The sequence below is a fragment of the Pocillopora damicornis genome, chromosome 13 (assembly GCF_964200805.1).
Source record: "Pocillopora damicornis chromosome 13, jaPocDami1.2, whole genome shotgun sequence".
NCBI lineage: Eukaryota > Metazoa > Cnidaria > Anthozoa > Scleractinia > Pocilloporidae > Pocillopora > Pocillopora damicornis.
This window is the reverse complement of record NC_142682.1, coordinates 15911074-15933317: the sequence shown is the minus strand read 5'-3', so window position 1 is coordinate 15933317 and position 22244 is coordinate 15911074. Positions and strand designations below refer to the sequence as shown.

General features: G+C 38.5%; 2 protein-coding genes across 2 annotated transcripts; one reads left to right on the top strand and one right to left on the bottom strand.

The window, feature by feature from the left end:
• The first annotated feature begins 3830 nt into the window (after nt 1-3830).
• LOC113684755 (pre-mRNA cleavage complex 2 protein Pcf11) lies at nt 3831-15311 on the top strand. The gene is made up of 13 exons (XM_027202151.2): nt 3831-4118; nt 5991-6116; nt 6357-6536; nt 7144-7422; nt 7910-9295; nt 9417-9615; nt 9854-10276; nt 10977-11280; nt 11638-11861; nt 12262-12386; nt 13009-13101; nt 13207-13242; nt 13965-15311. The coding sequence occupies exons 1-13, from the start codon at nt 3957-3959 to the stop codon at nt 14301-14303; spliced, it is 3876 nt and encodes a 1291-aa protein (XP_027057952.2). The 5' UTR covers nt 3831-3956; the 3' UTR covers nt 14304-15311.
• Nucleotides 15312-16170: 859 nt separating this feature from the next.
• On the bottom strand, nt 16171-21366 carry LOC113684807 (protein FAM114A2). Its single transcript, XM_027202208.2, has 5 exons — nt 20129-21366; nt 19436-19710; nt 18429-18631; nt 17676-17831; nt 16171-17074 (listed from the first exon to the last, which is right to left on the bottom strand). The coding sequence occupies exons 1-5, from the start codon at nt 20809-20811 to the stop codon at nt 16427-16429; spliced, it is 1965 nt and encodes a 654-aa protein (XP_027058009.2). The 5' UTR covers nt 20812-21366; the 3' UTR covers nt 16171-16426.
• Between the last annotated feature and the right edge of the window lie 878 nt (nt 21367-22244).

Genomic DNA, 22244 nt, shown 5'->3' with positions numbered 1-22244 from the left:
CAACCAGGGGCATTCTGAACGGGTAAAATTGATACTTGTAGAAGCAGATGGTTGTATAATGAGTTTGGTTAAGATCCAGCCTTATTCCACCGTATGGGGTGGCCGCTAGCAACATAAAGACCATTCCAAACACCCATGCCCAAATGATCATTCGTCGAACTGCTTTAGTTGTAAAAGTACGAGGAATCGAGCGCGTTGACAAGTACTTTTCAAGACTGATAACAATCAGATTGTTGATTGTAATGGATGGGAAAATGAAATTTAAATACCGAACTATTTTACATGCCCAGCCGTTTTGAAATACATCGAATAAGATTTGGATGCATACTAGTGGAATAGATATCGCACTGGCTAATATGTCTGAGAGTGATAAACTTCTCACGTAGAGATTGAAATTTCTCACGAATGGGCTCTTTTGGATCAGGCTTCGCTTTTTGATTGGCTTTTTCCAAAGAAAGTAGAAAATAAGGCTGTTGCCCAGGAAACCCATGATGCCAATACTGGCGAGAATTGAACAGATGATGGACTTTACGGTGGAATCAATAGGCATGAAAACGTACACAGCAGATGCGTTTGCACTACAATTCATCTGGTGGTATGAATTGTTTCTTGACATGTTCCATTGTTGGCACCATGTTTCAACCATTTTTAAGAATATCAGGCTATTAGGGAAGAAAGAAAAAATTAAAAAGTTTAATAAAGTCTCCTTCTTACCAAGAAAAGCTAACAGTTGGTGAGTAGCGCTCAAAAAATAACGACATGTTAAAAATCCATTTCTCGATGTTTGAACGCAAAATGCATACTTTCCAAGTCGAACTGGTTTTGCCTTTCTTCTCTTTTCTGTAAGTTTTACCCGTTTTAAAAACAATATTCTAGTAAAAAGATGTTTATAATTTTTTTCCATAATTTATTTCAGTCCCGAAAGTTTAGAGGTAATCGGCCTCGATCTCATGCACTCGACCCAGTTCTCCTGACTCGTGACTAAATCCACTGTCTACTCAGGATGTAAAGAATATCAAATCAACCATACGAATGCCTCCGACTATCGCCATTTGATGCGTGAAATTTAATCTTTAGATGGGCTGAAATAAATTACTGGCAATTCCGGTCGTTGCCTTGATGTGGAGTGGAGAGAGCCGAGGGAATGACGAATGAAAAGCTGAGTCAAGGCAATTTTTTCAGAATTTGCTGACGATCTCACTTCCCCGTGTTAGTTGCGAGCGGTAATCCTGCCCCATCACGTCCGGCATTAAAAAAGAGCAGCTTGTAAAAAATTATTTTTTCGAAAACAGGAGGCAAGAGTCCAATCCTGTTATAATTGATGAGGTAGACCCTTTTAAATTAACTACAAAATTTGGTTTGAAAAATATATTTCAAAAGTTCATAAATTTCACAAACAAGAGTAACACATTCACGATGAAAGAAAGCTAGATAACTTAAAACTAACTCAGCTAAAGCAAAAGACAACAACGAGAACAACGAAGCACAAAAGCGTTGACGTCAGTTTTTCAATGTCAAGGTTTAATTACGTGGTGGACGTGATTGGTTCTTTTTATGAAATCACGCGCGCTGCGCGATGGGCTTATGTTGCCTGCTCGCGTAGCCAATCAGAACAAAGGATTCACTTTATATAGCCCAAGGGCGCCGCGGGCTGTTTAATGAAATTTTTTACTGTTAATCTTTTAAAAATGCATGCCTTTCAAACATTTTGGTCTTAATAAACCCTCTTACCCCAAGATTTTTTGACAGATTTGTACGATGATGACCCCGAAGGATGCCTTTACATCTTTTAAGGAGTCCGAAAGATCTGTTAGAATTTTTCTTTTTGAGCATAAGAAAACACTTTTTACATAAATCGAGCGTTTTACGCGAATGATCGTTAAGTAGATAAATACGGAAGTTGTGAAAATTGGCGCTAATGAGTTTAGATCATCTCTCATATGACTGGAAAGAAGCAGAAACCATATAATTCGGTGAAAACGAGAATAAGCCATCTCGCACAGTGACAGGCATGAAGCAGGTGGATAAATGTATAAATGTTGATAGTAGTTATACCATTCAGCTCAGCAGAACAGGATTATTAGCATGATAAATTAAAATTAATTACTTACAGGACAAGCGTAAGTGGCCCAAAACTTCGAGAGGCGAATATCACTGCCTGTCGAAGATAAGTTGCTGAGATGTGCTATCGAGTCCGTTAAGAATCTTCTTGAAGGCCGGCTGGTTAGTTGTTCAGAGCTTATAATCATTTCACTTCACACTCAACACTTTCTCGACAATAGCGCCTTTTTTGCCAAAAATAATACCACTTCCAACACTCAGCTATTGACGCATTTCCAATTAATACAAGGCATATTTTTTTTCGCTGCACGCATGAACACAACAACATGAACGTCGGAACTTGAACTTTCTTATAGGCCCAGTATAGAAGAGGTTCTTGGGACTGTTTTGGCCTTATCTCACTGCCAATAAGAAAAGGCTAAAACATTGGCTAGGTGTGTCAATAAGCTCCAATCATTTCTTAAAATTGTAATTAACGACGGATGCATGTGCACTCAAACTTTTGTTTTTTTTGGCTCTTAGATGCCTGATCAGCTGGACCGGATTAGCTTTTTCTTCTAAGATCATTGTTTTACAATTACAAAGGCACCACGTTTTCGCTGTACTTATTCAGAACTTTGAGTGATGTTTGCGTAGAATTAGAGCGTTTTTAGTGGAGTAATTTGGAAAGTTGCTGGGGGAACCCTTGATCTAGCTGAAAACGTTGGTACAAAAGCTAGTTAAAAGAATATCTGACTGAGGTTTCTACTTATGTTTTTGGCTACAAGAATTTTCAATTTGCTACTTCATATAACTCAGTCTAATTTGTATCTCGGTAACCTTACCTTGTGATAATAAGCGTTGATATTTCAAACAATGTTTTAATTTAAAAATAAACGACGAATAACGATCGATGAGCAACGAGAATAATTGTAGATAGCATTTAATACGCCACGTAATAGAGCAGGGTAAATATTGAAATGTAAATTCTTTATTAGGATAAAATGTTTTATTGTTACGTAAATGTAGTATATTTATAACAAAGCTCTAATGGAAAGTAGTTGTGAATATGAAAGCAATCTTCGCAGTAAGGAACACTACTTGAGCAGTAGTGAAAATAAGGCCTTAAAAAAAATTCAGGTCTGTACTGGATTTGAACCCATGACCCCTGCGATACCGTTGCAGCGCTCTACCAACTGAACTAACAAGCCAAATAAACCTGTGAAGTGGTGAATAAACGACTGTGGATATATGAAAGTCATATATTTGAACTGCGGATAAAGACGTGAATATGAAAGCGATCTTCCGGCAGTAAGGAAAACTACTTGAGCAGTAGTGAAAATAAGGCCTGAAAAAAATTCAGGCCTGTACGGGATTTGCACCCATGACCTCTGAGAGCGCTGCACCGGTATCGCATGGAAAATATTGATAACTCTGTACAATAAGTGGTACATGTATACGTGAAGTTGAAAGTAACTTCTCGGAAAATTGTAAATCATGGAAATATTGGTCAGTTTCGTATGTTAGGCTGCGTATTGGAAGTCTTGCATACATACAAAATTCTGTACTGTAGAATTTGTATCTGTTTGTTATATGGTGATAAAACAAGTCATACAACGTTAAGTCTGCAGCAGACGTGCCTATTCATTTTCCTATCCTATTTGTGCGTGTCTCTTACTTTTAGAAAATACACTGCAAACAGAAACGTAACGGAAACACTAACCATTGTGGTATTTCGTCCGCAGAGAGACTGAGGACTATTTTGTTCCCATAATGCTTCAAAGCATACTCACGTGAATGAAAACGAGATTGTTCCAGTCGCCGCCATCTTGAATTTCGCCTTCAACTTTTTCCGTTAAGATGCGCTAATTTTTTTTACTTTACACATCTTTTCTTCGTCCCTTTTTATCACCCTGATGGATACTGGGGACGAAGGTATTTGTGAGGAATATGCCTCATCGCTTGAAGACTTGACTTTTAATTCTAAACCACTAATTAACGTGCTCACGATGCTTGCCGAAGAAAACAGTCAATATGCCGAGAACATAACAAAGCTTATTGAAAAACGCATTTGTCAGGTGTGTGCTTATACTTTTATTTCTTCTACTAGCTTCTTAATGAAGCAAAAGCTCTCCGGTTATCGAAAGCAATGTTTTTGTGCCTTAAAACATGGAAAAGCTATTGATGTATTTACGCTAATGGTATTTTTATTTTTAGCTGAATATGATAGAATACTTTGTTTTCGTTTATAGTAATATTAGTTTATCGCTAGTTTAAGTGATTAGCCCACCGACTGACTGCAAAATAATTTTTGCATACAAACTTAGATTCTTAGATTTACATATAGACCTAAATTGAGTTTATACTGATACTTCATGCCTGCAAGCTCGTAGGGTCTTTAGAATCAATGTATGCAATGCAGTCCTTGATTCTTGGTTGGCAACAATAATTCCTTGGATACATGCTGGAGCAAGGAATTTTACGGAAAGATGGCTTGCGGTTTTGCCATTTTACCATTAGGATGGGGAATGTGGGCTGCAAAACCTGGCATGGGTCTCCAGCCCTTTAAGTGAAGTACTTGTTACTGTGTTGACAAACTTCAGTGTGTATCCCTATTAAATCACACCAAAATTCACAGCTACCAGAGCACAAATGTAGAAAGTTCAAGGTGTTTGTATTTATTTCTGTAGGCAAGCTTTTTAGATATTGGAAGTGACATTTCTCATGTTCTTTTGCCACCATGGTAGCATACTTTAATTTTTCAATGATTAGGTTACATAAACATTTTTGGGGAAACTATTTTGAAAATTATAGTACCACAGAAGTATTATTGTGTGCAGTGTGAATGCTTATCCTCAGTCTAGTCTAGATATCATCGTAGAGACTAAGAATGCATAGAGAAAAAAGTATTTAATTCATCTTTACTCTACAATGTTGAATTAAGAGGACTGTAAGGGACCAAGAATTATTAACAGAGGGAAATAACAAACAGTGCAATAGTAGTAGAGGTGTATTTATGTGTAACATGTTTTTTAGACTAGGCACCCACACTGTAGATAAGAAAAGTTAAAAAGAGCCAACTATGAAATAAGCACCCACCTCAAATAAGTACCTTCTCTAAATAAGTGCCTACTCTTTAGGTTGATAAATTTAAGGAATGCCCAGGGCACTTATTTGAATTAATATGGCAATATGTAATAAAAGGTTTTAAATAAGATTTTTCTACAGAAAAATGTTACACCCCTTTTGAAGGTTTTGGAAGTAGCTCACTTAATCTCGTACTTAACATGTACATGGTGTCAAAAATTTTCATACAATTATAAGTTTAAACAATGAAATGTTGTAATATGGTGTTATTTTACACCCTTAAAGGAAAGAAGTTTAAATATAGGGTAGTGAAATGAAGGTTAAATAACATGGTAGGAATAACAAAGGTTTTTTTTGTTTTTTTCTTTTTAGATTTAATTTAAACAATTATGCATGATTATTTCCACCAAGAATTTGTTCAAGCAGGTGTTAATGCATACTCCACTTCTAAACAAATATTGTATTAAATTTATTTTGTCAATATGGCAGATTTTTTTGTGTGGAAAAGATTCACTTTTTAAATATACACTTTTGCATAGCTAATGGAGACCAGAGTACAAGTAAAAGTACAAAGTATTCTGATTTTTGTGTCATTGGTCTTAGTGCTTATTTTTTCCAGTGTTTCATAATTGTTAGTAAAACATTAGGTAGTAGAACATTGTTCCTTATACTTCCTTATACTTTTTTCTCTTATTTCATTAGTTTGATTCATTTTCAAACCTGATTTTCTTTCAATTATTGTTTTTACAAATTCCTTTTGCTTATTTTTTTCCAGCGTTTGATAATCGGTGAAAAAAACATTAGGTAGTAGAACGTTGTTCCTTATACTTCCTTATACTCTTATCCCATATTTCTTGTCATAGGTATCACAACAATTCAAACTACCTTCACTTTATTTGCTTGATTCCATCGTGAAGAATGTTGGAGGAGGGTACCTGAAGCTTGTTGCAGATATTATGGAAAACAGTTTTACCTGTGTATTTGAAAAGGTAATCTATGTGTTACAAACTCCAATACTGTAATGGCATGCTCTGTAACTCAGCTGATTGGCTAGCTTGAGTGCTGTAATATAGGTGTAAGGCAGGACAGTTATTGGTTTGATTCTCTGCAAACCTGAGTTTCTTTCAATTATTGTTTTTTTACAAATTCTTTTCATGTGTAGGTTACTGTGATTACCTTTCTTTTCTTAAAAATGTATTATTCATTATTATGTAATAATTATTTTTCAGGCAGATGAGAAGACTCGTCGGGATCTGTACAAGTTGCGGCATACTTGGCAGCAGTATTTTCCAGCGAAGATGTTGCATGACTTGGATGTTGCTGTGAATAAGCATGACCCAGGATGGCCCATTTCTCCTGCTCCTCCACCAAGTCCCTCTATACATATTAACCCAAAGTTTCTGCCAAAGGTACTTTAGCTTTTAAGTCAATTTATTGGTACTGTGTAAAGAAAAAAAAAGGAAAGAGGGACAATTAGTTTGGAATTGAGGGCCACTGTTATGACATAGAGGCTTTGTTAAGCCCTCAGTCCAGAGCTTCAGGTTTCTAATGAGCCCCCCTCCAAACCTCTTCCCCTTTCCCTGAATTGAAACTCCAAAATAAAAACACAAGGTAAACTAGTTGTAGTGTTATTGAACTATTGTCTTTTTAGTTGGCTTTGGTAGTGTTTCAGGTAGGAATATATTTTTCCTGCTGCTAGATACTTACATGTAACAGGGTTTTCAAACTAAGGAAAGGAGCAATCTTGGAGTGTAGCATGAGTTCAGATGAGAAGTCAACTAACATCGAGGCTCTCATTGAGTTTTGAGCCCCCCTTCCTAACACAGATACACATTCACAATTGTCTGCTGTTTCTCCTCATTCCTTTCTGGAAGCTCTGAAAATTCATAATAAGCTTTTAGGAGCTTGTCAGAATGTTAAGTATAGTAGAACATGTTTCCTAAAAGTGAAGATGACTAGCAGTACTTGAACATGAATCTGCATCAGTATTCAAACCTTTTTTCTCAAACAACACAGGCTGAAAAAACTGGTGCAGTTTTAACTGGCAGCATAGCTACACCCCAGGAGCATAAGGTTGTTGTTGACCACCAGCAGCGCTTGCTTGAGTTACAGAGACTGCAAGAAGAACAGCTTAAACTGACAGAACTTGAGATTCAGGAGCACCAGATGAAAAGAGATCTTCTTCTCAAAAAGCAACAACAGGAACGAAAGCTCCTTCTCCAACAACAACAGCAGCAAATTCTCCACTTGCGATTGAAGCCAGAAAGTACAAAAGACTCAGTACTTTTAAATGGGGTTAGTACTTTTTTGAATTATTTGAGTTGTTCAGAAATTTAGATTTTGTTGAAAAAAGGTATGTTTATCCTGTCCCCTTTACATTGATGCTTAGGGAAGATCTTTCTCTAAGCTTCAGGGATTTACCCCTTATGGAAGTAGTTCAGCATTAATTTTGCATGATATTGCTCTTAACCCTTAACATCCTGATATCAGAATGCAGGTTCAACATACTGTTCTCTTTGCATTTCCAGTGGTACCGACCAGGAGAATTTTTTGAACATTCAAGAGCTTCTTGAGTGGGTGTTCTTTTGCTGTAGATTCATAACCTTAAATTCAATGTTTGTCAAAGTATGTAGAAATTCGATGCTAGTTTTTCTTAAGGGTTAAAGGGTTAAGCATAAAGTTTAAGAACAGCCAAAGCCATTATATTCTTTTATTTTTAATGTTGGCTGAAGCATAATTTGCTAGAATTTTGAGGACAAAATTTTAGTTTATCCATCAACAGCCTCCCAATTCTACACTAAGTGAACCAGTGTCAACGAAAGCAGAGACTACAGAGAAAATGCAAGAGACACTTAGTAGCCGTGATCCACGCATCCGCCAAATTGAGCCTGAACCTGATCATATTCCAGAGCCAAAACATTGTGGTGATTCTTCACAACAAGATTTGAAAACTGTCCCAATCCCCAAGATAAAAAGTGTTCAGCACATGTCAGTGGCAGCCAATTCATTAGAAAGCTCAAGTAGAGTTCCTTCAGGAACTCATCTTGAAAGGGAAGTTACAGGCAGTCCAAAGTATGGTGACTTGCAAAAGCCATCAAAACCTAAGAGTACACACAAAAGGCGAAATTCTGGTGACTGGTCAAGCCACTCACCAAATCATGAAAACCACAAAGATGAGCCAGAAGATATTCAAGATATGAGAGGGAAAGCTCGAAGGGGAAGAAGAAGGTCTGTTGAAAGGCAGAGAGAAAGAGGAAAAGGTGAGAGGGGAAGAGGTCGTGGCCATGAACCAGGAAAAAGGGGAAGAGAAATGGATCATGAAAAAACTGAGCGTAGAATTAATAGAGTGCCAGACAGAGACTCCCGACATACATTAACTGCTGGGAGACATGATGAAATGAATCATCCTTTCCGGGATGATTTTAGGAAAAGGAATAAAAATTTTTTGCCACAGAAAGAGCATTTAATGAATCAGGAAAACTGGAGGAGGAGTGCGGCAGAAATACCAAATGTGGATGAAAGATCACGGCTGGGAAAACGTGGCCCTGAGGGGCCATCCAGGAGAGACAGATACGTAGATAAAGATTTCAGGGGTAGCAAAAGTCCACTCTATGGTCGTGAGGAATTTGTTCGGAAGGGAAGTCCAGGAATACGTGAAGAGAGACCAAGGGGAAATGGATATGAAAGAGAACAATATGAAAATGTTGAACACTTTAAACCACATCAAAGCAGTCATGAAATGCAACAAGATCCAGACTTTCAATTTAGAGAGGAAGTGCGTGGCCATCCTCCAGTTCCTTTTCATGATGACCCAAGAGAGAGACATCTGGGAGAACCTCTATCAAAGAAACCAAGACCTCTTCTCTCAGATGTAGAGATAACTGAACTTCGGAACAGAAAGGGGGCACTCCCCAATACAGGAAGAATGACACCACCACCTGTTTTCCATGAAGGTTTCCTTGGAGAACCTATGGATATTCACCCACATCCTATGGATGCTGAACATCCTCTACCTCGGGATCATAACTTTGGGCCTCAAGGTCCAGGAATGCGGAGAGAATTTAGACCTCGTACTCCACCAAGGCAACAACATCCTGGAGAATGGACTCCAGGGTTTGAAATTCCACGTGAGCTCATGTTGGATCATCAAAATGAAATCATGAGGCAGGTCAGTGAAGGTCGTTGCTAAGGTTCTCCATCTATTCCAAGAAGTGTTCCATAGATTTTCATCTTTATATGCTGTGGTCTTAAAAATGTATTTTAAGCACCATTATATTTTTTTCACCTAGGCTGAAAGTCGTCTTCAAGCAGGAGATTTGACTGTGGAGCAACATGAAGATTTAGTAGATAAACTTCACCAATTGTATGAGCTTCAAAGGCATCCTGATTCAATGCTTCTGTCACGAGAGAGCAGGCCTCCACCAAATTCTGAATACTTACCTAGACATATGATGTCCTCAAGATTAGAGGAACCTCCATTCAGACCAGGTGGATATTGATCCCATATAGTTTTTTGTTTTTTTTCGGTGATTCAGTACTTATACGACGGGAGAGAAGGCTACTTGATATGTAACAAAATTTGTCAAAGAGGAAATGAATACACTTGTTCAGTGTCCTTAGATTGTATTTTCTCAGGCTTGCCCACAAAAGGACCAGTATTGAATCAAAGGGAGCCATACGATTCCATCAAAGTTTTATTTCTGAACCTGTACATTTTTTCTTTCAGGGGGTCCATTGGATAGGCCAGGAACTCCACCTGAAATCGGTCCTGGAAGACCAAGATATGATGGTCCTCCAGAGCATCTCAGAATACAAAACAGAGGTCCTGCTGCCATGGAACCAGGCCACACGATGAGGGTTGATGACCCCAGATTTGAAGCTAACGAACCTGAAATGAGGAGATTCAATGAGGATTACAGAGGACCGCACACAGAAGTGGATCGCCCCTCACTTGGTAGACCATTGCCAGTGGGTGGTCCTTCCATAAGAACGGACAGACCATTTGACAATAGTCCAAGGGTTGATGGTGGGTTGAACCCTCAGTTTCCACATGGGAGGCATGTGGAGGAGATTGCACGACATCCAGGCAATCATGAAAACAGCCCAGGGTCCGTAGTAACACCCAGCACACCACCAAGGCAGGAAAAAGGTAAGTTCACTTTAAACCTTTAACTCCTGAAAGTGACTGGCTTCACATTTTTCCGTACACTATCACCTTTGAATCAATTTTAAAGGTCATGAAAATTATGGAAATGATCACCAATTTAGGAAGCTCCTGGTTGTCGAACAATTTCTCCTTGTCGTAACCTTTAAAATATAGAGAGTAAAGTTTGGGAATATTACAATAAAGGTGTAAAGATCTAATCATTGAAATATTGTGCTTTGGCTGCATGTGGAAAAAGTCTTCCTTGAGGAGAGATACGTGGAACAATGTCAATTTTTCAAGCAGAACGTTTTAGATGTGGTTCATTCTTGATTATTGATGTGAAATATTAATCAGTCACGTATACATATATACATATGTATACATATACATATATATATATATATATATATATATATATACATATATATATACATATATATATATACATATATATATATATACATATATATATATATATATAATAAGCTTAGTTATGCGCGCATTCTGATTGGTTCTCACTTATGATCTATTGGAGGACAGACGTATAGGTGACGTCAACACTAAAACTTTATTAATTCTTTATTATATAAAACAAATAGATTCCAAGTTGCCGTGCGTCTGTTCAGTAATAGATCACAGATCACGCACGGAAACTTGGAATCTATTCGTTAAATATATATACATATACTATTCCCTTTTGCAGGCCAAGAAGTACCGATCACTCCCAACACCATGATGGAGAAGAGGTCTGTTGACGATCTCTTCCGAAAACTGATGGATTTCGGAATAATCAAGGTGATGCCTGAACCTGTTAGTGAACCCCCTCAGCATGTCGCCTTACCAGCTCCCCCTCAGGCTGAGATACAAAAGCCACGACCCCTCCCTGGACCACCTGTTTCTCTTCCCGGCCTCTCACTACCAGCCATAACTGCAGAACAGACGCAACCTCCAAAAGTGGAGAAACCAGTCATTCCACCGATAAAACTTGTTCCCGAAGACCTCAAAAAGTAAGCTTATCGTCTTGGGTATTACAACTGATCACCTGCAGGCAAACTATTTTTGCGCCCTTTAATGAGTTTCGTCAAATCAAAACCAGGTTTATCAGAACGGAAAAAGTCTGAAGGAGCTAATAAAAAACCCTAAATAAAACAAAAACTCTACGAGTGCAAGTAACCAAGTCGCTCGCGGTTGTGTCAAGTTGCATCTGATCGGTCAATTCGATTGCTCTTTTTTTTTTTTTTTTTTTTAAGACCAATCCCAGAACGAAGTGAAGCAAAACCGAAGTAATCTTGATTTACTTTCACACGAAATTTGCCTCAGTTTCAATGTCACACTGTCTCTCTGTATTTTTTATCACTGCGCAGGCGTCACGATAGTGTTATCGCCAGTCTTTACGATGGCACGCAATGTTCATCTTGTGGGCTGCGGTTTCCTGGTGAAGCTGCAAAGATCTACCGTGAGCACTTGGATTGGCATTTCCGTAAAAACCGCCGAGAGAAGGACGGCAGGAGAGTGGCACACAGGCAGTGGTACTTTGTTGTTAAGGACTGGCTTAATTACGAAGAGATATCGGATCCAGACGAAAGAGGTAGCGTTTTGGCGTCTCCATCGGCAATGTTCAGTAATTTTTTTTTTTTTTCGGGGATTCCCTTAAATTTTTCTGTACTCCTTTTTCTTCCAGATGGGAAGAAAAAAGTTGAAAAAAAGAAAAAACAAACACATATACATACGCACAATTGAAATAATTAAAAAACCCGAATATTCGAATAAAACAGCGACTTTTTATGGATAGCGTGTCCGGCAAAACAGATGAAACACAACGAACTAGGTATGCCACAGATAAATATTGTCTGTATATCCGAGGCAGTTGGTGTATGCCTTACGCATATAATCTGATTTTGAAGAACGACTTCGTATGAAGATAACAAGTCGTTACGAGTGCGTGAAACATGTTCTGTTGTGCAGTGTCGCATTTTTTTTTCCTACAGCAAAGAGTTCGTTCTTTGATATCAGCAAGGGGGCTGTAGACTCTCCAGATCCGTTGAAGGAAACAGAAAAGGAGTTTGCAGATGGTAGCTGTCCTGTGCTTGCTGGTGACACAGAAGCTGAAGCGGTAAGGGTGCTCTGTTAGTTCTTGTTACCGAAGAACCAGTTGGTGAACAAAATAACTTGGTTTTCACCAACGGAGTTGACAATGTAAACTGTCCACCGTAAAGAGTTTCTTAAGCTGACGTTTCGACCGTTAGCCCTTCGTTAGAGGGAAAGGGCTGTATTTTCAACTCATTTCACAAAACAAAAGTATCTTGTAAAACCCTCCACCGAAGCAGCCCCACAGTTTCTTAACCCTTTCCAGCCCGAGAGCTGGCACAGGATGCTAGTACATGTTTAATATTTATTCATTTTTTGTGAAATTTTCACAGCCTTAAGGTAAATGAAAGATCTGCACATCGAAGACATAACATCATGGCCCCACCAATTTAAGACTTGGTTTACCACCCCAGCAACTTTGGGAACTTTTTGTCTTTGTACTCTAATGGTTCAGGTGATATCTCACCACAATCAATGTTCTGAGAGCTGCAATTTAGGCTTTAGTTTGGTGGTATACCCTAAATATACGAGGCAAACAAAGCATTTCCACGTTTTTTATTTTTACTTTGGAAACTTGTGTCTTTTCAGACTTATCCCCTTTATTCAGTTGAGTAGCGGTTTTGACCAACACCTTATTTGTTTCGTAGGAATGCGACATCTGTTGCGAGAAATTTGAGCAATTCTGGGAAGAGACTAATGAAGAGTGGCATTATAAGTCTGCCGTTCGCATTGATGGCAAGGCGAGTTACTATTTTTTCCGTTGTTTTGTTTTGTTTTTCCTTAACTAGCTGTTTCGCTTTAGAGGTTTGTTCAATGTTTTTATGCTGAGTTAAATTGGGTTGCAGACGTACCATTATTTGTGCTATCAAGACGTCAAAGAGGTATGTTTATTTTTTCATGTGCACAAAGCTGTTGCCCTAAACACATTTGTAAGTCATGGCTCTTCAATCTATGTGGTTAAAGAGATTGGCTGAAATGTCTTTTGTTTGAGTTCTTGCGTTATATTTTGTGTTATTTTAATCAATTTTAAGACATCGTTGTTTACTTTTGGAGCATATGATTTCCTTGTAATCTAGACTTCAAGCAGTTCTCTTTTTCTCAGACCATTGCGCAAGAAAACGAAGGATAAAAGAAAAGAAAAAATTAAAAAGATAAACCAAAAACAAAACAAAAATCGGTGCTAAGTTCTCGCGCTATGCCCCTTGTTGTTGTTGTTGTTGTTGTATGCGTTACCCGGCTGACTGAGTTGGGAAAGATGATCTGCTTGTAGCTGCTGTGGGGTTCCTATCTAGTTGAGATATTCTGTTTTTTCGTCCTCCTTGTTGTAATTCTTTGTCATTATCATTGTATTTATTGAATAAAAATAACAAATATGATATTGAAACATGTTCCTAATTCTTACATGTGTTTTACATGTATCCGTTTGCCGGACTGGAGAGAGACTGTATGGTATGCAGGTGTTGCAGTACAAGTCTCCAGAAACCAGCAGGAATCTAGAACAACTAACGAATTCCTTGCGCATTTTCTTTCTTCTTCCCTTTTACTTTGTCTTTGGTACAATCATTGTACGTTTTGCCTTTTCATACCACCGTGTCACGTCTAGGCCCAAATTCAAACAGAAGAGGACGAAAACGAGCAGGAGAAAGATGATGAAAACGTTAACACTTCTTTGGAAGAAAAATCGCCGACAAAAGATGGAGCAAAGACAGAGCAAAAATCTCCGCAAAACGATGAAGCAAAGGCAGAAGTGGAACACGCGGGAGGTCGTGATAGGGAACCAAAAATACCTCAGAATAAAGAGGCGTCCGAAAGCAACCCTCAAAAAGGAGAGACTGATAAATCAGATGCGGAGTCTTCGGCATGTGAAGGAAAGGGCGTGGTTAGTTTGTCTAGTAATGTTAATGAAAATAAAGAAAATGAAACGAAGGGTGATGAAACATAGTCACTCTAATTCAGGGCAGTTCCTTGATGGTCGGTCCGTCTTTTGTTAGCATTTTCAAACTGCCAAATTACATAAAAAAGAAAGAAAGAAAAATTGTTTCAAAATCATTCCCTCCTTTGTCCCCTGCTTGGAATCCCACCTGTTGATTGTAATTTCAGTTGTTTCCTTGGCGTGAGAAGCGCGAAAGTTATTAGAGACTTGTTCTGTGCGCATGCTTCTTGAAGAGGTAAACCCCCTCGGCAATTTTGGTTGCCACATTTCCCCACGTTCCGATAACTTTTTTATTCGTGATGATTATGTCACCTTATCGGCGTTCTTGCGCGCGATGGAAGCCTAACGTAACATTGAAGCGTCCGGAGCTCCATCAGATACTCTTTATCAAAGATAATTCGGACTGAATTTTGAAGAAACAGGCCGTTTGCATGGAGTTCAATTTAGCTAACTCAAGAATAAAGATAATCTTCTTGAGGTGTGGTAACTTGCAGTATTTACTGCCCACCTGATGTACAATGCCTACAAGCTGTGGAAATAAAGAATTTCTTAGAACTTGCTGCTGTTGATTTTGTTATGCTTATTTCTCATTATGTTACTAATAGCGGGCTATCGAACTGACTTGAAATTTTTCATGGATTATTTCTCATTACTCAGCATTAGACGAGTTGTGCGTGTAGAATTTCCTCATCAGGATTATTTTCAAGTGGAACTGAAAGCCCGACCGCTGTTTTTACGATAATTTTTGTATTGTGAAGTAGGTAAAACTGAAAACTTTCGCTGAAAACTTTCGCTCTCGCATGAGTAGCAGGCTCATTAAAGGAACAAGGCACCTGATACCCAGACGTGTTTATGGAAGAATTGCTTGTGATTTTCTTCCTTGTACCCCATTTTACTTGTTTCCTGCAGGACCTGCTACTCAGGCACCAATTATGAGGACTTGCGAACGTGTGGTTGTGATGGTTTCCTTAAATGTACTCTGATCACGTGAATGAAGAATAAAACGTTTTGAACTTTGCTACTGACTCTGTTTATTGTTTTGTAGAGCTTGTCTTGAGCAATGTTCAGTTGAGTGTCCAAGATAACACTCGATTGCATTGGTATTGGAATGCTTTTCGATTAAGTGTGGTAGAGCCAAAACCAAATTGATTACCATATGTGGCCCATTAAGTTGAACCGACCAAACTGCGTTAAGCGCGGGAAAACGCGGCGACAAAGTGGTGATTGGTCGTAATTTTGCATCTGATTGGTTGAGAGAGTGGGGCGAGTTTTTTGGATCAATCACAGAGCCAAGTAAAGCGAAAATAACGCAATCACGGATTACTTTCGACACTTAATTTAAAATTGCCCCAGTTGACCATGCCTTACAATTATTGTAAGAGATCAGCGGCATCTCCTACAACAATGCGCCGTTCACGCTTTGCCGGTAAAGCTAAAATACACGCAGACCAGGACACTCACACAAGAATAGATAATAAGGAACGGAGCATTAGAGGAGATAACAGATCAACGGAAATTCTTAACCGGGTGTCTAATGCATCTCGCGCTCACGTCTATTTAAAGTAAATCCCACAAAGGAATGAACTCCTCGTTTTAAACACTCTCCTGAGCAGGGGTTTCCGGAAGGATTTACAAACGTGCAAAATTTTCTTTAATCCTTTAATCCCTGAGTGACTAGCATCGAATTTTTAATTTCTCTCTGAATCAAACATTAAGGTCAAGAGAATAAAGGAAATGATAATCAACTGAAGAACCTCTTGATTGTTAAACAAATTCTCCTTGCCAGTACATCAGGAAATGTATAGAGAACAGTATGGAGAAAATGAATACTGATGTTAGGGTGTAAAGGATTAGTAAGGTGTCTAATCGTTCATACTAGCGCCCAAATTTGGTGACTTTATTCTGGATATTTAAGAATCGAATGGTGACAATCTTCTGCGCACCAGTACAAGAAGATTTATTACACAAACAGAATTTCCTAAATTTATGATGTAATAACTTTAATCTGAACATATGCAACGATTTGAAGATTAAATTATTTGTATAAGTGACCAAATTACCCATACTGCGAATGATCGACTAGTGCACTTTACAAGAAAAGAACTCTCTGAAAATATACTTGTGGGTCCGCTTCAACCTTTAGGAGGGTTTTGCTCATTGAGGGAGGAAAGCTGTAAAACGGGCCGCAACAGTTTCAAAGAGTTTCTCAAATAGTCTGCACTTGTCGAAGAATCAAGATACAATGTTGTTATCAAAGAGCTGACTGAGTCAGGGTTTTCTGAGTCGTCGGCAGCGGTGTTCAAACAACCTGCGAAATGCGTCGCCAAAATAGAAATCTCCTCTAAAACTGCGTCTGTCAATTTACGCACGCATTGCGCACGCACAAGAGACGAGGTTTCCGTAGCCTGCTCAGCTTGATGGAGTAACAGTTCTGTAAACTTGTGAAATGATTCCACGGTACGAGCCGTGAGCTCCGCCAAGCTTGAAACGGCTGTGTTATAAATTTCAACTCCGTCTTTGCTCCCCGGAGAATCGTCCTGTTCTTTAACACAAGAAGCAATCCATTCTCTTGCCTTTTCCTGTGAATAAATGATCTTGTCCGCAGTAAACGGCAGGTTTAGCGACTTGACATTGTCCAACACGACCGATTTAAAGTCTTCAGCCCCTTCGACATCAGCGTCGTTGTCGTCGTCGATGTGAAAAACTTCCTCCACGGCTCGTAACAAAGGCTTCAGCATGTGAAGCTCGTCTTCCGTTAAATCAATGATGCAGGATTCAAGCTGGAGGCAAAAGGTCGACACACGCTTAAATGAGCTAAACAATTACTGCAAACAATTTGTAACTAATATACTTGTATCTATAATTCATAAACTTGAACATACCGGACAGACAATTTCTGGGTGTTTTCCATGATTGGAGGGAATTATAATCAATCATGTTGTTATGGGGCGCAAACTTTGATATTGTATGAGAGGAGGGTGGGGGGAAATTGCTTCAAGCAAAGCTGTAGCTTAGGGAAATCGAAACTGCATGTGGTGCAGTGTTCTCCCTTAATCTAAGCGTGACAAGTAAAAGAAATTTTAAAACCGTTCAAAAAACCATTTACCCGTTGAATTTTTAAGAATTTCAGGCAGTTTTAGGCGGCAATAAAAGGAATACAAGTGGTAAGTTGTAATGGTTACAGCCTGAAAAGGAGAACACTGCTGATGCAGGCATTAGATGCAGTTGTAGCTGGCACATTGCAAGGTGCAAAACAGATGCAGTTGTAGCTTGCACATTGCAAGGTGCAAAACAATTTACCAAGGGGGAAGGAGGATCTAACAGGGACTGTTTAGTGAATTAAGAGCCTAATGTCAATAACTAAGTCTTTCTGTTGCTCACCTTGGCCTCACTGTCACGTGAAAGCATCTCCAGTGCTTCTAAGTGAGCAAGTCCTTGGAATTTGTCAAACTCGCCGCATAAGTCTACCATGGGTGTGGTTTGTTCAGCTTCAACTGTAGCTTTTTGTTCAGATGCTTCTCTGGCCTCTCTTAAAACCTAACAGAAGAAAATTTCAATTTCCTTGAGTAAGACAACTGCCAAAAGCTGCTGTTTTCTTTATTGTTGCAGGATGGTTCATACTGGAAACAGAAACTGTGTCCAAGGTGCATTTACATGCTTATTAGTTGTCACTACAGAGAATGTGTCTCTGGAAGGAGGTTGCTACAGTTAAGAGGACAGGGGTGGTTGAAAGTAGATTTGACTTTCCTCTTGCGTCCAGAAACCATATTAAAGAACTCCTCCTACCAATCCCTTCCAAATTCTTGGTTGCCACCCTTAAAATAGCATATCAGCATAATATAGCATATCAGTATTAATCTAATTGCATTCTATCACAAATACTGCCATCTGATTTGCTACACCACTTGCTATCTATTATGTGATAGATGAAGCAAGTCAAGTTTGTAGCCTAACACTGTGTGGTGGTTCACAAAATAGAATAATGACCCTGTCTTGTATTAAGTTTATAATATATCTAAACTAATGCAATTAGATTATTTGCTACCAATTTCTGTGAATAATTATTGATTTGCACTTGTCCTCATCGACTTTCACACAATAAGCTCCTACTCTTATTGTTCATTATGAACTTGCCTGAGAGAGACTTGGGCCTTTTCCTGCAATTTGTTCTCTTTTTTGCCTCAGTCCTGGATCACCCTCAGACAAAACAGTCATTGTCTTTTTGCCAATAAACTCCAAAGCACCCAGCCCTCCTGATACCAACTCAATTCCAGTGCTCTGCACCACACTGGTCAGGTTTGATACACCAAACCCAGAGAAGAAAGAATCACTAGTAGCTGTTTGGTATAAAGGGAAAAACGAAACAAATAATTGCAACATTACAAGTCATCAGTGTATGTTTGCGTGTGCAAAATTATGACTTAACACTTGACTAGCCTAACTTGACAACCTCTAACTCTTTAACTTTCAAGATCGAATTGCTAACTCTCCCCTCTTGCTGCTACACATTTCATGTAAATTAGTTACTAGAATGTGGTGTTAGATCAATACAACAACTTATACCAGATAAGTTTGGGTATTCTCATCACCTGTTTTCTGAACAACAGATGGATATTGTAGGGATAAGTTGCATGTTTAACACTTGTGGAAGTTAAGGTTAACACAGTAAAAACAGCAGTAGATGTGTTCAGGGAAAAAATTCTGATGTTTATTATGTTATGGAAAATCTATCAATATCCTAATAAATTCCCTTCTGAAGGTGTAATTTTGGTTTTCTAATTTCCCTTAAAAAGGATGCCTTTTAAAATTTAATTTTTCCTTTATAATGTCCGACAACTCTTCTGGAGTTACGAATGAATATAATTTTCTCAGAAACTAATCTAAGATGCTTATTGTACAAGATTTTCATCTCTTGTTCTTCTGAGGGACTGTTTTCACATACAAAAAATTTCTCCAGAAAGCACCAGTATGAGGTTCTTAAGAAACTGCTCCAATATCCACAATAGAGACAGTAAGAATAAAATAGTTCAGTAAGATAGCCCAGAAATTATCCTATCACAGAAGCAGAAACCACATCTACAACTAATGAATAATCTTGGTCTAACATGCAAATCAAACATTAAAAACCATAATTTACTGACCTTCAGTGGTGCTATCACCTTTCCTTTCCTCTGAATGTTCAGAATTTTGTTCCTCTGTCACTTTCTCCTTTACTTGTTTTTCTTCTGCTCTCACTTTCCTTGCCATCTCCTCTGGGTCAGGAACACCAAGTGTTGTTTCTACTGTTTCAATAACAGAAGACAACCCTGATGTGACAGAAGCTGTCGCTTGAGAGAGCACTGAGCTCCAGCCTCCCCACCCCCAACCTCCAGGGGTACTGGCCTTGGATGCTTCTTGTACTGGCCTCTCCAATGAACTAGTCACAAAAAATATTTATGCAAGTTTAGATCTTATTTGCTAAAAGCAACCTGAAATCACTTTCTCTTCAGTTTTCTTTCACATCTCTCAACCAACACATTTTGGAAACAAAAAAAATCCTGATACATAGTCTGACTACAAAAAATGTTTGTGAATAGCCAAATTCACCATCCTAATTTTAAAGAAGAGCTGACGATCATGACTTACCTTTTAAATGGAATCAGTCATGTATTCCTAACTTTCTACGCAGTTAATGTACATAGAATTAGAAACAGTTGGGTGGAGAAATAATTAGCAAGCAAAGATACACAGCCAAGCTTTCACTGAACTTAGGCTCCCTTGACCAAAAGCTTTTCTTTTCTTCTCCACCCTACCCTAACCATACTCCCCCATCCCCCCCCTTACCAAACAATTACCTGTCACGCTTTATATCTTCAACTTGATCACCAGCATTTGATTCTGAAGCCTTCATCTGCTGCTGCCTTTTTTCAGAGTTTCCTGCAGCTTCTACTCTTTCCTCAGCTAACACATCAACCTGGTTCACCGCAATCTGATGATCGTTGTGTTCCATTGTCAAGCTATGGTCTGTAAGCTCTTCTGAGTCGAGTTTGATATTGTCTTCTTTCTCGCTCATAGCAGTAGTTTCCTCATCCTCGGAGGACTTTGATGCCCTAGTTTTGGCGTTTTTCTCGATTGTCTCACTTGACTCAGTAGCTTGCGAATTCTCATCTACAATCTTTTCGGTGGAAGGTGAATTCTCGTCCTGTATCACAGTAGATTCCTCTTTTCTAAGGTATCCCTCTACGATGTTTTCCTGCACTACGTTTTCATCCATACTTGAATTTCGCATCTCCAGCTCTTCTTTTTCGGAACTAATATCACCGTCTGAGGTTGCCTGCCTAGTTATTGAGGCATCATTCATGCCAACTGATTCTTTCGACGTGGAATGTGGAGATCTAATGTCAGCTGACGTGGCGACTGCACGGGTAGAATGTTTACCGTGTTTGGTTCCATCTTCTCCTTCATCGGCGCTTTCGAAAGCTTCTTCTTCGTCGCTGCTGCCTCCCTCTGCATTTTTGTCTCTGATCTCTTTATCCATGCGATGTTTTCTATCGCACTTCAAATAAAACCACGAAATTCGTTCTAAGTGTTTACAGCGTTCTTCAGAGAAAGTACTCAGTGATGGAGTGTAAAGACTGGGTCCGAATATTGATTGCCATAATAGCGCGCGGGAACTCCCGCGGGTCTCAGCTCCCGAGTGTTCGAGAACGACAGTAAAACCTGTTCTCGTGTTTGGAACTCCTCATTATTCTGGAAGAGCGATGACCCATAATATTTCAAGGAAAGATGTAGGACAAAATGACATGAAAAAGATTATAACTTAGCGAAACAAGTTTTTCGTCAGAATTTTTTCTCTCTATTTCTTTACCGAGCTTTAAACTTTCCATCTTTCGTATTCTATTTACAAAAAGATAATAACTTATTTTACGATAAGTATTTAAAGGGTTTTAAAGGCGATGGACTCCAGGCGATAGAGAAGTAGTTTACGTGAGAATAGATTAATCAAAAGGTATACTTCCTCTATAAAACAAGGTCTCCGTTTCATTTTAGAAATCCAATGAAATCTGATTTGCTTTCTGAGAGGAAAATTAAAATCACTTCACAGAGACACCGCTGGCCATGTTCTCAGTCGCGCACGCTTTGATGGTCATTCCATTGCGGTTTCATTTATCAGCTAAAAGCGCGAAGACTGTCATAAATCAAAGTCAATTAATGTTTGATGTCTAAAAATGAGGTTTTTGTTTCATGCAAATTGCAAGATCTTGAAAGGATGTGAGTTTTATTCTACAGCACAAAAAGGTGAGTTCACTTATGATTTTTCCGACAATTCTTTATATGTCAGCATTTTATATTTTTTTTTACCATCAAACTCGTTAATTGCCCGTTCATAATTTTAAGTCCAAATTGATTGACCATATGGTGAGATTCACACTGAGGGATTCAAGTCTACTCTTACTGTTATACAAATGGTTAAAAACATTGGCAAAATATATTACAGCTTCCGAAAATATCTGGCAAAATTCGTTTCTTTTTTCAATTCTTTTTTATCCCAACTTCTGCCTTATTCACGCCAGCTGGTGGGGTTGATAAAAATAACAAAAAATTTAAAAAAGAGCGAAATTTAGTTTCCTCTTGACATCGATGAATTTTGCTACATCAAAAAACTACTGACATTACTACAACATCACTATTGCCCACTAATTATTTTATATTTATTTTAAATATTTTCGAGTAAAAACGTGAAAGTTTTGCAATGCATTCAATCACATGAGCAGTCCGCCTTATCTTTTTACGTAAATGACCGCAAAAAAAATTAAGTTTTTCTGTTCCTTCAAACTATTTCATTTCTTGCTCTTCACAAATCATCGAAACGAGTATAACAGTAAATTTGATTAAAACTGAAAAAAGGTGATCTTTGGACCCAAGACAGGAAATAAACAAAGCTAAATTTTTCACAATTCCCAGTTATCT

Excerpts from the sequence above, each read along its gene's own strand:
- LOC113684755 (XM_027202151.2), top strand. The coding sequence starts at position 3,957 with ATGGATACTGGGGACGAAGGTATTTGTGAGGAATATGCCTCATCGCTT. Across the intron at positions 9,296-9,416 it reads AAAATGAAATCATGAGGCAG|GCTGAAAGTCGTCTTCAAGC; the intron begins GTCAGTGAAGGT and ends TTTTTCACCTAG. Across the intron at positions 11,281-11,637 it reads GTTCCCGAAGACCTCAAAAA|GCGTCACGATAGTGTTATCG; the intron begins GTAAGCTTATCG and ends ATCACTGCGCAG.
- LOC113684807 (XM_027202208.2), bottom strand. The coding sequence starts at position 20,811 with ATGGATAAAGAGATCAGAGACAAAAATGCAGAGGGAGGCAGCAGCGAC. Across the intron at positions 17,832-18,428 it reads AAGGCCCAAGTCTCTCTCAG|GTTTTAAGAGAGGCCAGAGA; the intron begins GCAAGTTCATAA and ends TTCTTCTGTTAG. Across the intron at positions 17,075-17,675 it reads CACGTGACAGTGAGGCCAAG|CTTGAATCCTGCATCATTGA; the intron begins GTGAGCAACAGA and ends TTTTGCCTCCAG.